Genomic DNA, 15842 nt, shown 5'->3' on the forward strand with positions numbered 1-15842 from the left:
AATTACTTGAATCTGATTTTAATGAAACCAGAACTGATGAGGTGTTTATGTCTCAGGAAGATTTCCGGTTCATGAAGATTATTGAGAATGGTATTCACAAGGGAGATGATGGGCTTTATACAATGCCACTCCAGTTTAAACATGATAAACCTAAATTGCCAGACAACAAGATTATGGCAGAGAATCGCTTGCAGTACCTTCGGCGTCGATTTAAGAGTGATCCTAAGTACTTAAATGACTATAAAGTGTTCATGCAGAGCATCATTTCAGCGGGCGATGCAGAATTAGTTGAGAAACAAGAAGAAGAAGTCGGACATGTCTGGTACATACCTCACCATGGAGTCTACCACCCCAAAAAACCTGGTAAAATACGTGTTGTATTTGACTGTAGTGCCAGATACAAAGGAACAAGCCTAAATGACCATTTATTGCAAGGTCCAGACCAAATAAATTCTCTTGTTGGTGCTCTTTGTCGCTTCCGGAAAGAGAAGATTGCTATCATGTGTGATATCGAGAGAATGTTCCATAGATTCAGAGTAGCAGAGCAGGATAGAGATTTTCTTCGATTTCTTTGGTGGAAGAATGACTATATAGATTCTGACCCAGTTGTATACAAGATGAGAGTACAAATTCTTTGGTGCAGTGTCTTCACCGGGGTGTGCGAATTATGGTCTTAAACGTATAGCTAAAGATAATCAACAGTATGGTAGTGATGTAGTCTACTTCGTTAACAGGAATTTTTATGTAGATGATGGCCTGCAAAGTGTTGAATCAGTGTCTAAAGCTGTTAAACTCATTCAAGATGTTCGTGATCTTTGTGCAGAAGGGAATCTTCGTCTGCACAAATTTGTTTCCAATAGCAGGGATACTATGGAATCGATACCTATCTCAGAGCAAGCACAAGGCATCAAGGACTTAGATCTTTCTTCCAGTGACCTACCAGTAGAAAGAGCCCTCGGTGTTGAATGGTGTGGAGAATCAGATTCCTTTCAGTTCAGACCAGCCATTAGAAATCATTCCCCTACACGTCGTGGTATCCTGTCAACTGTGGCTTCGATATTTGACCCACTTGGATTTCTTGCACCACTTGTCTTGTGTGGTAAACGTATTTTACAGGAGATGTGCAAGAAGGGTATGGAATGGGATGAACCCCTACCAGATAATCTTAGTACAAAATGGGAATCATGGCTTTCTGAAATTCCTAAGATGGCTGATCTCAAAATCAGGAGATGTTACAAACCAGAAAGTTTTGAAGACTTGAAGAAAGTTGAGCTGCACCATTTTTCAGATGCTAGTCTTACAGGATATGGACAATGTTCCTATCTGAGATTAGTTGATGTTCATAGTAACATACATTGCTCCCTTGTCTTAGGAAAAGCAAGAGTCACTCCTCTGAAACCAGTGACTGTTCCCAGGTTTTAACTTCAAGCTGCAGTTACTTCTATTAAAGTCAGCAACTTCCTAAACAAAGAATTAGACTATGAAAACATAGACAATTTCTACTGGACAGACTCAAAGGTAGTACTTGGTTATATTGGAAATGATGCACGTTGCTTCCATATATATGTGGCAAATCGCATACAGAGAATTAAAGATGCTTCTGTAGCTGAGCAATGGCACTACATTCCCAGTGCAGAAAACCCTGCAGATCATGCATCCCGTGGCCTAGATGTGGCAGGCTTGCAGAAGTCAAACTGGTTCACTGGTCCAGCATTTTTATGGAATGAAGAACTACCATCTTTTGGCAATATGAACATAGATCTACAAGAAGATGATCCGGAACTGAAAACTGCAAAGGTGTTGGCTACTACCGTAGTTACTTCATCAATGCTGCATCATTTGGAGTGCTTCTCAGACTGGTCCAAGGCAGTAACTGCAATTGCTGTATTACATCAATACATTTCCAGGAAGCTTAGGCAGACTACTATTTCACCACAAGAAGCTAGACAGAAAGCAGTGATGACCATCATAAAGTGGGCACAACAAGATGCATTCGCTGAAGAAATAGAAGACTTAAATCGTCATGCCAATTCAAAGGATGTATTATCTGTGAAAAGAAACAGCTGTCTAATTTCATTAAGTCCTTATTTAGACGATCAACAAGTACTGAGAGTAGGTGGACGATTGAAGAGATCTACCATGCCTGACCATGTTAAACATCCCATTATCCTTCCTAAGAAGAATCATGTGTCGTCTATGATTATTGGATGGTGTCATAAAAAGGTAGCTCACCAAGGCAGAGGAATGACCGTGAATAGTCTAAGATCAAGTGGATTTTGGATTCTGAACTGTAGTTCAGCAGTTGCATCGTACATATTCAGATGTGTCCTGTGTCGAAAACTTAGAGGAAAGGCCAACACACAAAGAATGGCAGATCTTCCCAAGGATCGTTTAGAGCCAGCTCCACCATTCACATACTGTGGAATGGATTGTTTCGGCCCATTCATCATTAAGGAACGTCGATGTAAAGTGAAACGATATGGTGTAATTTTTACTTGTTTGGCCCTTCGTACTGTTCACATAGAAACTATAGAAGAAATGTCTACTGATGCATTCATTAATAGCTTATGTTCATTCATTGCTATCAGAGGTCCTGTAAGACATATACGATGTGACAGGGGATCTAACTTCATTGGTGCCAAAAATGAGCTTTATCGTGAAATGCAGGCACTAGATAAAGAAACAATCCAGGACACATTGCAGAGTGTTCAATGTGAGTTCATATTCAATTCTCCAGCCTCTAGCCACATGGAAGGTGTCTGGGAACGCCAGATTAGGTCAGTAAGGAACGTGCTTGCAGGAATCCTTGAGCAAGCTAAAGCCAGGCTGAATACTTCGTCTCTCAGAACATTCTTATATGAGTCTATGGCCATTGTCAATAGCCGGCCTTTGACAACAGAGCACTTGAATGATCCTATGGGACCAACTCCACTTTCTCCTAATCAGCTCCTGACAATGAAGTCTGATGTTGTTGCACCACCTCCAGGTAATTTTGTGAAAGAGGATCTATATGCTCGTAAACGATGGCGCACAGTTCAGTACCTAAGCAATTTATTCTGGACAAGATGGCGAATGGAGTATTTGATAAATCTCCAGTCCAGGCAGAAATGGCAAAAGACGAAAAGAAACATACAGGTAGGTGACATTGTACTTCTTCAAGAAGCAGACACTATTAGATCTCATTGGAGATTAGCAAAGGTAATAGAAACCATTAATGACAAAGATGGACTTGTACGACGGGTCAAGATTCTTATGGGTGACCTAAACTTAACCAAACGAGGTAAGAGAACGACTAATTGCTCTATTCTAGAGAGACCTATCCATAAACTTGTTCTACTTGTAGAAAACAATTCTGAAGACCACCACCCCTGATGTAGCCCTGATGGGTGGGAGCAGTATAGAGTACACTCGTTATCGTAAGTTTTTTGGTACATGTTGTAGAAAATCATAAATAATTTTGGGTGGGAGTGTGGCTGCCGCCCTCTATTGGCAGATTTGAAATGTTCTTTCTTAGAATGTTGGAAGAGCCTCGCGAAACAAACAGATCGAATAGCTTCACCTTCGCGGTAGTGTGCCATTACGCATAAAAAATAGTTCTTTTTGTTTCATAAATTTTATGCATTTGTAGACTCCTTGTTGTGTTTGGGGTCTTTTATTGATAGTATTAATTATTTTGTGTTGTATTTTGAATACTTTTACTCATTACTTATTTGATCTTTCTAAGTGACTTGCCCTATTGTATCCATTCGCCTTTTTGCCGTTTGTTGATACATACTAGACATGAAAGCTGTTTTCTGTTATGTCACTGTGAATTTCGGATACTTTCGATTATCCCAAGGCTTTACAGGTCGCCAATGAGTTTTTACGGAGCTTAAGATTGTGAATACGATGTTCTTCATGTGCTTGGTTTTACATTACGGATCGTTCGCTGTATAGTGTTAAGCAGACCTGCACTGTTGCGTGAATAAATCACATCTCCAGTATACGAAACTCTTGTAGACTTGTCACTTTAAAGTAAAGCTCTTGGTGATACAGTGGGAACGTCATTCAGTTTCATTGTTAACGGCAGGTTACACTAGCGCACCGGAAGCATGTGTGCGAATAGAGGTCATAGCCGTCGCATCGCGATTTTATAGTAGCTCACATACCGGACTCACACCCTGCTCGGGGATCATGTGGTCCGTGTTACGAGCCCGGCCGTTACAAATTGGTCTGGGATCAGCTTGTAAATAATCTACTGTAACTATACACCGCACAAACAAACTACAAGAGGTTCCACTAAATAGAAATACAAGGTGGAGTTTATCACGCCATTAATTTATTCAAGACCTTTTGTTACCTGTTACAGCTCCAAACAGAAACAACAAATGCTTTGTCTCTAGACGCAACTCGTCCTGTTTATGTAAATGTTTTCCCTTACCATCAGGCTCCAAGCCAGAACAAATGACAAATTTTTTTCTGAATTTACACAAGTTCATCATATTTGGTATGTCATGTTTATTTAAAAGAAACGTGCCTTGCTTGGGTTGAACCACGGTTACTAAAAAATAGTGACTGTGGTTGAACTGAATTAGGGACAGGGTATGTTCCCCCTCTTTGTTGTAGTTGTACAAAAAAGTGTCAATCACAGCTGAATATGTGTCGCGGCGTCAACACTTTGAAATATGTGGACGAAACGTAAACTCTGTGCTTTCGACAAGAAGTATAAACCAGGTTTACCGTAAACTGCGTGTACAATAAGAAATTTACCGCATGCTGTAAGAGTGGGGACAGGGGATGGGTGACTGGTACAGGATACAGGACATAAAAAAGGCATCTTTGTACAAATCATGGATGAATAAAACGGTTGATTACATTTTAAATCTTATCCATGGCTACGAATATACGTTTTTTATTTGTTTGAATTACAAAGTATAAAAACATTGGACCACAGTCTACGAAAATATCCCCTCTGTACCGTGTACGGACACGAGATTTACCGAACTCTGTACCGTTCACGATATTTACCATATACAAACTTGCACTGCAACAGGAAACACAAAGACGTTACGATATTCTTAGGATACCGATTTCATTGCACGTGTGCGTAGCATTGTCACCTGCATAGGCACAGATCTAGAAGCAGTACCTACACACGAATTGGTGACGTCATAAAATACATGACCTTCAATCGGGGTCGTTTCCTCGGTATATACGAATTGGTATATACAAATTACAATAAAGATACTTAAGACATTACACATAAGGTAAAACAAATCACGTGACAATATAATGATAATAACGGTAATAAATCCTAGCTTAACAGTTGAACAGAACGCTCATATAGTCAGTCGGGTGACGCCGAGGGTCACGAACTGTGTTGCAAAATGGCCGTGTGGTTGAAACTGGGTCATGGCGTGACGGGTGAGGAAGACATCATTAAACACTCAAAATCACAATAAAACGGGGAAGTGGTTGCATATTACGGCGTAGCCAACATGGGAAATAAAAAAACGCCCAATACAAACGACATGGGTTCGAATCACACTAGATACACACTCACCAGAACCGAAGCAATCAGAAACCAGCAATCGTTTTGGCTTTTCCGTTCAACTCATCGGAACACTGGAGTAGTTAGAAAAATGAACACCACTTAACGACCAACGTCGTGGCGTGGTACACAAGCGTGCCATCAAAATAAAACAAAATTAGCTTGAAAAGACAGTGGGTTCGAGTCCCGCTCAGAGCTACCGTAAAAACGTAAATCAAATAAACTGAAATCTCTCAAACCGTAAACAAGTAAACAAAGAACGTCGCAAAAAAATAATAAACCTCACAAAACTCCACCATACAAAATTGAATGAATAAATAATAAAATAACTAACGTCTTAAACTGGACGACGCGCAATTTGTTCAACAGTTTCCAGATTGTGACAAGAGATAAACAAGACCCAAGTCAAGGTAAGTTTTGTTAAAGTGTCGAGGGCGTTCCCTATATTACGAAAACAATTCAGGCAACAGACGAATATCTTCTGTGGTGTTGTGGAATTTATAGTGTCTGCGGAATTGTTGATTGAGGGTTCGAAGCCAGCAGTTAACATTTTGTTAGAAAGTTTCACAATTAAATCAAATATCCAATGATACCAGTATATTTATTTCATTATTTTAACAACTTGCAATGGTGGAAGTTGGTCAAACACGAGTTCTTACACCTAAATAAGTATCAAATATTTGTCGACACATTTATTCTCTCAACCTTGTAGAGGTGGAAATTAATTAAACAACAGGTATTTACTCACAAATATAATGGTCAATATTTGTCCATACATTCATTCTGTCAATTTAAGAACTTGTAATTGTGGGAATTAATCAAACGCGAGTTGTTTACACCAAAATAAGTCTCAAATATTTGTCCGCACATTTATTCTCTCAATTTAACAACTTGTAATTGTGGGAATTAATCAAACGAGAGCTGTCTACACCAAAATAAGTCTAAAATATTTGTCCGCACATTTATTCTCTCAACTTGTAATTGTGGGAATTAATCAAACGAGAGCTGTCTACACCAAAATAAGTCTCAAATATTAGTCCATACATTTATTCTCTCAATTTAACAACTTGTAATGGTGTAAAATAATTAAACGAGAGCTGTCTACACCAAAATAAGTCTCAAATATTAGTCCATACATTTATTCTCTCAATTTAACAACTTGTAATGGTGTAAAATAATTAAACGAGAGCTGTCTACACCAAAATAAGTCTAAAATATTTGTCCGCACATTTATTCTCTCAATTTAACAACATGTAATTGTGGGAATTAATCAAACGAGAGATGTCTACACAAAAATAAGTCTAAAATATTTGTCCGCACACTTATTCTCTCAATTTAACAACTTGTAATGGTGTAAAATAATTAAACAAGAGCTGTCTACACCAAAATAAGTCTAAAATATTTGTCCATACATTTATTCTCTCAATTTAACAACTTGTAATGGTGTAAAATAATTAAACGAGAGCTGTCTACACCAAAATAAGTCTAAAATATTTGTCCGCACATTTATTCTTTCAATTTAACAACCTGTAATTGTGGGAATTAATCAAACGTGAGCTGTTTAACATCAAACTAAGTATTAAATATTTGTTGAGACATTTATTCTCCCAATTTAACAACTTGTAATGGTGTAAAATAATTAAACGAGAGTTGTCTACACCAAAATTAATCTCAAATATTTGTCCACACATTTATTGTCACAATTTAACCACTTGTTAATAGTGGAAATTATTTAAACGCGACTTGTTTAATCAGTTGACATCAATGCAACTTACCCGCAGACAGTGCACAACAGAGTATCATTATTGAGCAATTATAAACAGGAACGTGTCTTGGCATTAGGATTAGGGTCGGGTCAGGTATGGGCAACGGAATTATTAACAGGAACGTGTCTTGGCATTAGGGTTAGGGTCGGGTCAGGTATGGGCAACGCAAATGGCAAACACCCAATTGGCAAGATGTACACTAACGGGTTATGGCATGCATATAGTTTACACAAGTAAAAACACAAAATTGGCAATTTTTTGGACAATTGTAACTCAATAATAGAAATATGTTGTATTTCTATATATATACACACTATATAGTCTTATCAAATGCAAACACATCCAGTCAATCCATTGTGGTCTTGTGGGTCAGTTCTCTACATAGTGATCAGGAGGACCTGGGTTCAATTCCCTTGCCTGCCCATCTTTTTCTCGCAAACACCATTTGGCAATAAAGCTAAATATGACAACAAATTATTTAATTTGCATGACTACCCACATAGCTCAGTTGATTTGTACTATGTCTGCAATGTGAGCGATCGCTGGTTCGAATCCAGTATGTTTAGTTAGATTTTTGAATGCTAGTGAAGACAGTGCTCCTATGAATAGGACTTAAATCCTAACTCCTGTGTGAAGACACTCGTGGTACAGTGGACAAGACAGTGCGGTGGGAACTCAAAGATCGCAAGTTCGAATCACGGATTGGACACTCCTACAAAAGACATGAAAGTCGTTAAACTCATAAACAGCGGATTCAAAAACTCAAGTCAGGAAAACAGAACACAAGAATACTACCCCACATGGAAGCCAGTCGAAGTCGTCGTCGAAGAACGAACACAGTTGAAGAACGAACACAGTTGACAGCTGTAGGTCACGTGCAACAACAGACACGAGGAGCATGGCTGCTCTCCAAATGGGTCCCTTCTTTTGTATTGACCCCTAAGGATTGCTAATCCCCCTTTCTAACTCTTCCCCCCAAAATGATATATCGCCCCTTTTAAAATGTATTGACCCACAAATTAATGAATATTCATGAGCACAGAAACTGCCACGTCATGAATAAATTAGCATAATTTTTAAAAAAATTGCATAAGTGTAGGTACTCCTTCTGGAGCTCTGCCCAGACGTCTTACATGATCATTTTTGAATCTCACTAAACAATACTACGGGAGTCTCGCCACACTTCCACAAACTTGTCCTGTCATTGTCCCTCGACAATGTCCGCACATTCGCAGGACTGTCACCCCCATGGATCGAATGGTATTGTCCTATTGTTAAACACTAACCAAAATTAGTAAACAAGTAACCTGTAGAATACTGTGTGGGTAATATTTTTTAAATTGATTTTTGCTGCATTTGCAGCAAATAGTTACCAAACAATGAGAAATCTATAGGATTGAATATACCCCACAGCTGGCTTCACATGCATTGTTCATAGTTCATATGGTGCTTACACCAGGATTTAATTACAGCACCTAGGCGGTATGTGGTTACAGCTTAAAGTGTAACTGAATTGGGACAATTGACTTTTTTTGTGTGTAAAATGTATTTATAAACAACATTATGAAAAAAAATCAAGTGAAAAGGGTATATAAATTGGGTAAACAGTCAATGATATTCCGAAATCGCGACACGCCCCCCTCTCCCATCACCTTCGAGTTTTTTCGGCATTACGAGTGTAACCGAAATGGCGCCACCAACGGGAGCATAAAGCATGAGCTAGCTAGCAGACAGGATTGTTTATCATTTTCCATACGCACGCGTTTCGTAAACATATACAACGAGTTACCAAGATCGAGAATTCTTACGAGTTACCATCATATACAACGAGTTACCACGATCGTTTTCATGGGGAAACGCTGTGTTGTTGGCGGGTGTAGTAACACACACGGCGATCGCGTAAGTCTTTATGGGTCCCAAAAGATTTGAATTTATGACATCAGTGGACCAAAGCCGTCAAGAACACCAGGAAACATTGGGATGGACCTTCTCCATATACCGTTATTTGCAGTGTCCATTTTACGCCCGAATCATTTGTTGATCCACCATCTGGATTCGTTATGAATTATTTGGGTTTCGGGAATAACTGTGTAAATAACCAGAAGAATAATATTTTCCATGTAGAATATGAATATTAATTTGCTTGAAAAGTTTAGAATGTATTCATGTTATTATGCCAGAGTCGAAATAACTAGATCGATCGTGGAACAACAACAACAAAACACAAAATGGCGATTGGAAAATGTAAGCACTGGACGCATTCACCGTTCACGTACTTTGTGTCTTTACATGATTTCTTCAGAAGATCAAGAAACTGAAAATTGCACACTGATATGTGTTTAGAATTTGGATGAACAAAAGACAGAAACTGGAAACCAAGCCGGTCACGATGTTCAAACTCTATGTCACGGTCATTTTGGGAAGGTACACGATAACCCACATCGCGTACTTTTCTTGCAGGTTCAAACCTGTATGGGCCAATTTGTCCCTGGCACTCTAAAACAAAATCGTGACATCTCTCATTGTCATCATACTCTTCGATTTCATAACTCTCGTCAGACGATAACATAGATTCCGTGTCGCTTTCCGAGCACTGCATACGTATAGCGGCCATTGTGAGACGATGACAAGTTCCCCTCGTGACGTCACAAAGTACCCTTGTATGCTAATTAGGTACTCTAGTTGGAGCCTCGCTCTGAGTCGACCAAGAAACTGAACGTGGGCGTGTCCTTATCCAGAACATTATTATTGATCGTTTACTTAATTTATGTACATTTTTCACTTGATTTTTTTTCATAATGTTTTTATAAATAAATTTTGCACACAAAAAAAGTCAATTGTCCCAATTCAGTTACACTTTAATGTTCGAGTAATCGCAAGAAATTGACATGACAATAGAAATTCATTAAAGACTGCCACTCCCATGCAATTAACAGCGAGTGAAATTCCTGGGATTGAAACACATATTTTGAAGTCACTGATGTAGGCAACGAATAACTGCAAGTTGACATAAAGACGAGGTAGTTTATTTAATCAGTGGTAAACTAGAGGCTGAAATTATAATTAATTTGTTTATTTCAATTTCTCCTGACGTCAAATAGAATACACTGGTGAAACACGGTAGTAACTGTGGGTGAAAGGATGTTTTGGGGTGTAGTTTACATTGTATATGGAGTGGTAGGGTCGGGTGTAATGTGTTCATTTCCAACTATTATGAAGTCACGTAGAATTTCACTTAATTTATTTTTGCTGACATGTTTTCAAGCATTACATGTGAATCTAATTTTCACTGCGCTGTGTCTCAATATAGTATGAGGGAAATGGCATATTCACTGGAATTTATTTCAGGGGAAAAATGTTTTCAGTGATAATGAAGTATTATGACAGATACCCTCCCCGTGGCTTTCATTGCGTATGGAAGTTATTTTCACGAGTGATGCAGTGTACTAGTATCCTGCTGCCGTACTTTCACGAGCGAAGCCACGGGGAGGGTGTGGGGTTCTGTTATTATACACATGTCCCATATTTGATTATTTCATATTAAAAAAGAACGTGCAACAAACCGGGATAGAAATTTAGATCGGGGAACCCAATTGCCCATTAATATGCTCCAAGACAGTGCTGCGACCTAGCAACGCTTGTCAGTGTAGAACGCGTGTCGCTGTACGTGTGAAAATAAAATACAAATGTAATCAGACGTCTAATTTAAGTCATTGTACGAATAAATAACTCGCGGTGGTCGTAGCACAACGCGTGTTCGAATTTCATGTAAATAAACAATGCATTTTACACGCGTTGTATACGTCGCTGTGAGTCCCATATCGAACAGGACGCGACACGACGACTGTCGCCCTTTAGTTGGGACCACGACAGAACCAGAACTTAAACTGGGCGACTACGATACACGGTTGATGTTGAAGTTAAAAGTTCCTCCACAGATCTGTGCATTGGCAAACATGCCGTGCAACTGCGGTACTCCACTGACGGAATGACTTTCGTTGAAATCGGTCGTCGCTGACTCGTGAGCTGCACACTACAACCTCGTTTGTGATGTTGCTTGCTTGTCGTGGATAGACTGAGTCTTGGTTATCGGTTAAATTTTGCTAATTTGGCGTTGGTAATCTTTATTTGGAACTGAGTAACGCCGCAACGTCGCCAGCAGAAACCTCATGGTATATCGATGTTGATGGTTGCGGCTCCATATTAATCGAAGATTTTACTGCGGGTCCAGGCAGCGGGTGGATCTTCCGAGAGCCCTTCAAGATTTATAAAACTCAGATTCCAGGTGGTCAACAAACATTAAGTTCTCCCAATCCTAGTATTCTATGTGATGTACATCTAACATGCCAAAAATGCTGGTGAACGATTTGAACCTGACAAAAATACTTGAAATAGATACCAGGAAGGGGAGGGGGGTAAAAGAAAAGTTATATAACATTTTATTATTCAATAATTTATTAAAATACACAATTTTGTCCAACTCCCTGTGATACAACACCTCAGACATAGCTCATTGTACTCGGCTGGAGTGTGGGCAAAAAGTTACTATTTGAATTTTTGATATCTTTTTTCATTAATGAGAAAGTTGACCCCGAAGTTAGAGTAACTGTTCAGCAGGAATGGCTTTTTAACTCTTCTGTGATTTTTTTTTTGGCTTGGCTGATTTTGTCACGGTTCATACTTGACAGGCAGGTCGTACCATCACTAATTGGAAAAACAATCCTGACCCACCGCTACCATGGCAACAGCCAAAGTCTTGTAATAGCAGTGCCCAAATGAGCATGCCTTTTATTTTGGCTACGTTGCGCACTGGTAAGAGATCACCGGCGCCGACATTGTTACCACTGTCAACGGAATCCCAACGCAGCTTTGAACTTTGAATAAAATGTAAATGCTGCTTCCAATCTAGAAAATACTATCGCAAAACGATTGGAAATTATACATTTAACGGCTGAATACGTCCTAACAATAAAATAAAGTGACTTCTAATGACTGCCATGTTATTTTGCAAACCTCGTATAAGGTGCCCGGTTTTAGTTATAAACAGACGTTAGCTTCACGTTCATGTCCCTTCCATGATAACAGCCGAAAACATATTGCTTGTTTTTTACCGGTTTTCATTGGCAACCGAAGTATTTTTATTTTGTAAACAAATTTTCGTCTGCTATTTTTATTCAGTTCAAATCGTTCAGCAACATTTTTGGCATATTAGGTGTACATCACATGGAATACTACGATTGAGAGAACTTGATATATGTTGACTGATTTTTATCATAGTACGAAGTACCAGGAAGTTACTCAGTTCCAAATAAAGATTACCAACGTCAAATGAGCAACATTTGACTGGTAATCAAGATTCATGTAATCCATGGCTAACAAGCAACATCACAAGCGAAGTTGTAGCATACAGTAAGTCATCCCGTCAGTGGAGTACCGCAGTAACACGGCATGTTTGCCATCAGCATTGTATTCAAACGAATCACGTGGTGTGCCGTTCTCGTTCAAACCCGGGATTCGATCAATAGGGGAGTCCCATTAAAAAAACACATTGCAAATCATGCAAGTTCAACATTTTCAAACCAATATACTAAAACAGAAATGCTCAGAGATATAAATGAAGGATAGATATTACTTTTCACTATACACATCTCTGTTGATACTATTCCTCACATATTCTACTCCCAATTACTCCTGCGTAAAATGGACTAGCCTCTTCATGTTGACATTCAGACTAAAATCACGTGACAGGCTGTTAAAATTGGCTGTTGCATACTCTTTCGCCGGTCTGGAAAATGTGTTTAATTAACTCACATTCAAGCAACAATGCAGATTTCCCAGTGGGAGTGAGACTATTCAAACTCTGCCACTAAAAAATAGGGGCGTTTTCAGCAAAAAACGAATAACCCTGGAATACACACAATATACTGAATTTCGGAACAAATCGTGCATTACTTACAGCAGCAGAATACCACAGAAATATCAGACGAAACATGAAAACACTATATATTGCATTTCAGCCTGAACCCTCTATATTGCAATTCAAGGAATTAACCCCATATGTGCATCCATTTCCCACCTTGGTATCACCCACCCCTGAAAACAAACTCTTAATACCACGCTGAAGCGTTTGGTAACAACATGGCGGACTCCACTCGCTGGAATGCCCGGGCGTCGATCATAAAAAGTGTGGATAGCTGCTCGAATTCGCCACTCTGTTTTTCAAATTTTGAGCATAAACGGATATTGTACAGTACAAGGATTGCTTAAATATTCACGTCCAGTAATCTCCCCATAAACCCGTCAAGTGTTATCTGTTGACCAAATAGTCGGCAGAAGTCATGGTAACAATAGCATCAGTTCACTCTCCTTCTTTTTTTAGCTCCATACTCAGGGCTATGTGCACCGGGGCTTGTCAACTGACGGTTTAATCCTCGAGTGCGAGTACAAAGTTCGAGAAGGAAGGACACAGCCCAGACCCGATGACGTCTCAGCTAAAGACTATCTGATTTTTTGTCAGTGATCCACATGTTAACTTTGAAAAAATTCGCAGAAACTGAATAAATTATATTGTCGACACATTTAAACCACAGCCACGCTCAAAGTCACGTAAATGTTAACCATTTTCGAAGGGATTTCTCTGCACGTCAGAGATCATTTTAAATTTTGAGATTATTTGTTGATAGAGATAGATATTAGCAAAGCAACATACCCTGTATTTGCACATATCAGGTTTCCTCGACATAGTTTCTTTACCAAACGCTCAGCCACAGTCCCTCTATCCGGAGGGGGTGAAACCATAGAGCACAGTCCCTCTATCCGGAGGGGGTGAAACGGAAGAGCATCGCCAGGCGGGGCTCTTTGGCAACGACCGCAAACGTATCAGTGTCCAGCCATTGGTTGGCCACGTAGAGGTCAAAATACGCGTTCTATTTTTACGCGTTAAGTTTGGCTCTTCCGTTTCACCCCCTCCGGAATGATCTACTTTTGCAGCCTAATCGCAGATTTTTCGAAAAACGTCGAAAAAACACAAGAATTAGTAGAAATGTTCCTGTTTTGTTCGGATTATTGATAGAGAATAATGTCTTTATTACAAAAATGCTGAAAAACCGTGAGTTTTTGCCTTAGTTATTTTTTTATTGGCAAAAAACTGCGAACTCGGCAAATTTGGTTGCACAACTTCCCTTTATCATATACAGCCAGCGACACCGATGCCAGCTGACTGTGGGGACCACGACTCGTGTCAGTTTAAATACTTAAGCCCGGTGTAAAAAATGACAATCGATAAAGAACTGGAAAGCAGAGATCTTTCATTGACTGTGTCTAAACTTGAAAAAGAATTGTACATAGGTAACAAGGTAACACAAACAACCCCATAAACGATCATGCATATGCAGTGGCAGCTATACAATGGATATACATGTTCAGCAGACACATCTACTGATAATGGAGCTATTCCTGAAATTACATGAGAAGATTTTGTGATGGCAGGTGAAATTGGTCGTGGTGCGTTTGGCACAGTTTATCAAGGTGAATGGACAGGGACTCCAGTTGTAATTAAATACATGCAAATAAAACGCATGAAAAGGCAGATGCTGAAGATTGTGACAAATGAAATCAAAGTAAATGAGAGAATTCGCCATCCAAATATTGTTCAGTTGATTTCAGTGTGCTATGAGCCTTCTGAAATAAATCTTTTATCAGAATATATTGAAGGATATAATATGGAAGATTGTGCATTTGACGATGATATCAAACAAATAATGGCTTATTGTAATCGAAGAAACGAAACGAAACGGGATGACAAACATACTAAAAAATAAACAATAATCAGAGAAAATGGGTTTTATACGCACAATATTCACAAAATATTTGCCGAAAATAACGGGATTTTAATTAGTAAATGGCTCGTTTCGCTAATTACAGATAATCAGAAATCTGTAATCAGCGAAACAAGTGTCCTAAAACTTACAATATTCACAGATGTCTGTCAAAACTTGGCCAGTATATTCACCTTTCAGTCGTGTATATAACTACATAAAATATTTGCCAAAAATAACGAGATTTTAATTAGTAAATGGCTCGTTTCGCTAATTACAGATAATCAGAAATCTGTAATCAGCGAAACAAGTGTCCTAAAACTTACAATATTCACAGATGTCTGTCAAAACTTGGCCAGTATATTCACCTTTCAGTCGTGTATATAACTACATAAAATATTTGCCAAAAATAACGAGATTTTAATTAGTAAATGGCTCGTTTCGCTAACTACAGATAATCAGAAATCTGTAATCAGCGAAACAAGTGTCCTACACGTATATTACAGCCAAAACAAAGTCAGCTTGGACTTTCATTGTGAGACACGACAAAACAAACGCTGCCAGTGATAAATTTCGAGAATAAAAAAACAAAACAAATTAAACGCAATAAAAGGCGCCGACCACGCACACGTATATTTAATACCATTTTACTAAGAAAAAACACGGTAAGAAAAATGTAAATCAGGCCTGTATTTACTAGTAACTCAACTCAACTCGAACGCAACATTG

General features: G+C 38.9%; 1 protein-coding gene across 1 annotated transcript in view; it reads right to left on the minus strand.

Moving 5' to 3' along the window:
* Window positions 1–14149, minus strand: part of LOC100377048 (adenosine deaminase-like) — a 43043-nt gene extending 28894 nt beyond the window's left edge. The window contains exon 1 of the mRNA XM_085503261.1: window positions 14006–14149. Within this exon, the coding sequence (XP_085359387.1) occupies window positions 14006–14038 (33 nt within the window). The 5' untranslated portion in view covers window positions 14039–14149. The remainder of the gene's footprint in view (window positions 1–14005) is intronic.
* Window positions 14150–15842: the final 1693 nt, after the last annotated feature.

Source organism: Saccoglossus kowalevskii, chromosome 9, assembly GCF_978046115.1.
Source record: "Saccoglossus kowalevskii chromosome 9, keSacKowa6.1, whole genome shotgun sequence".
In the NCBI taxonomy this organism is placed as follows: domain Eukaryota; kingdom Metazoa; phylum Hemichordata; class Enteropneusta; family Harrimaniidae; genus Saccoglossus; species Saccoglossus kowalevskii.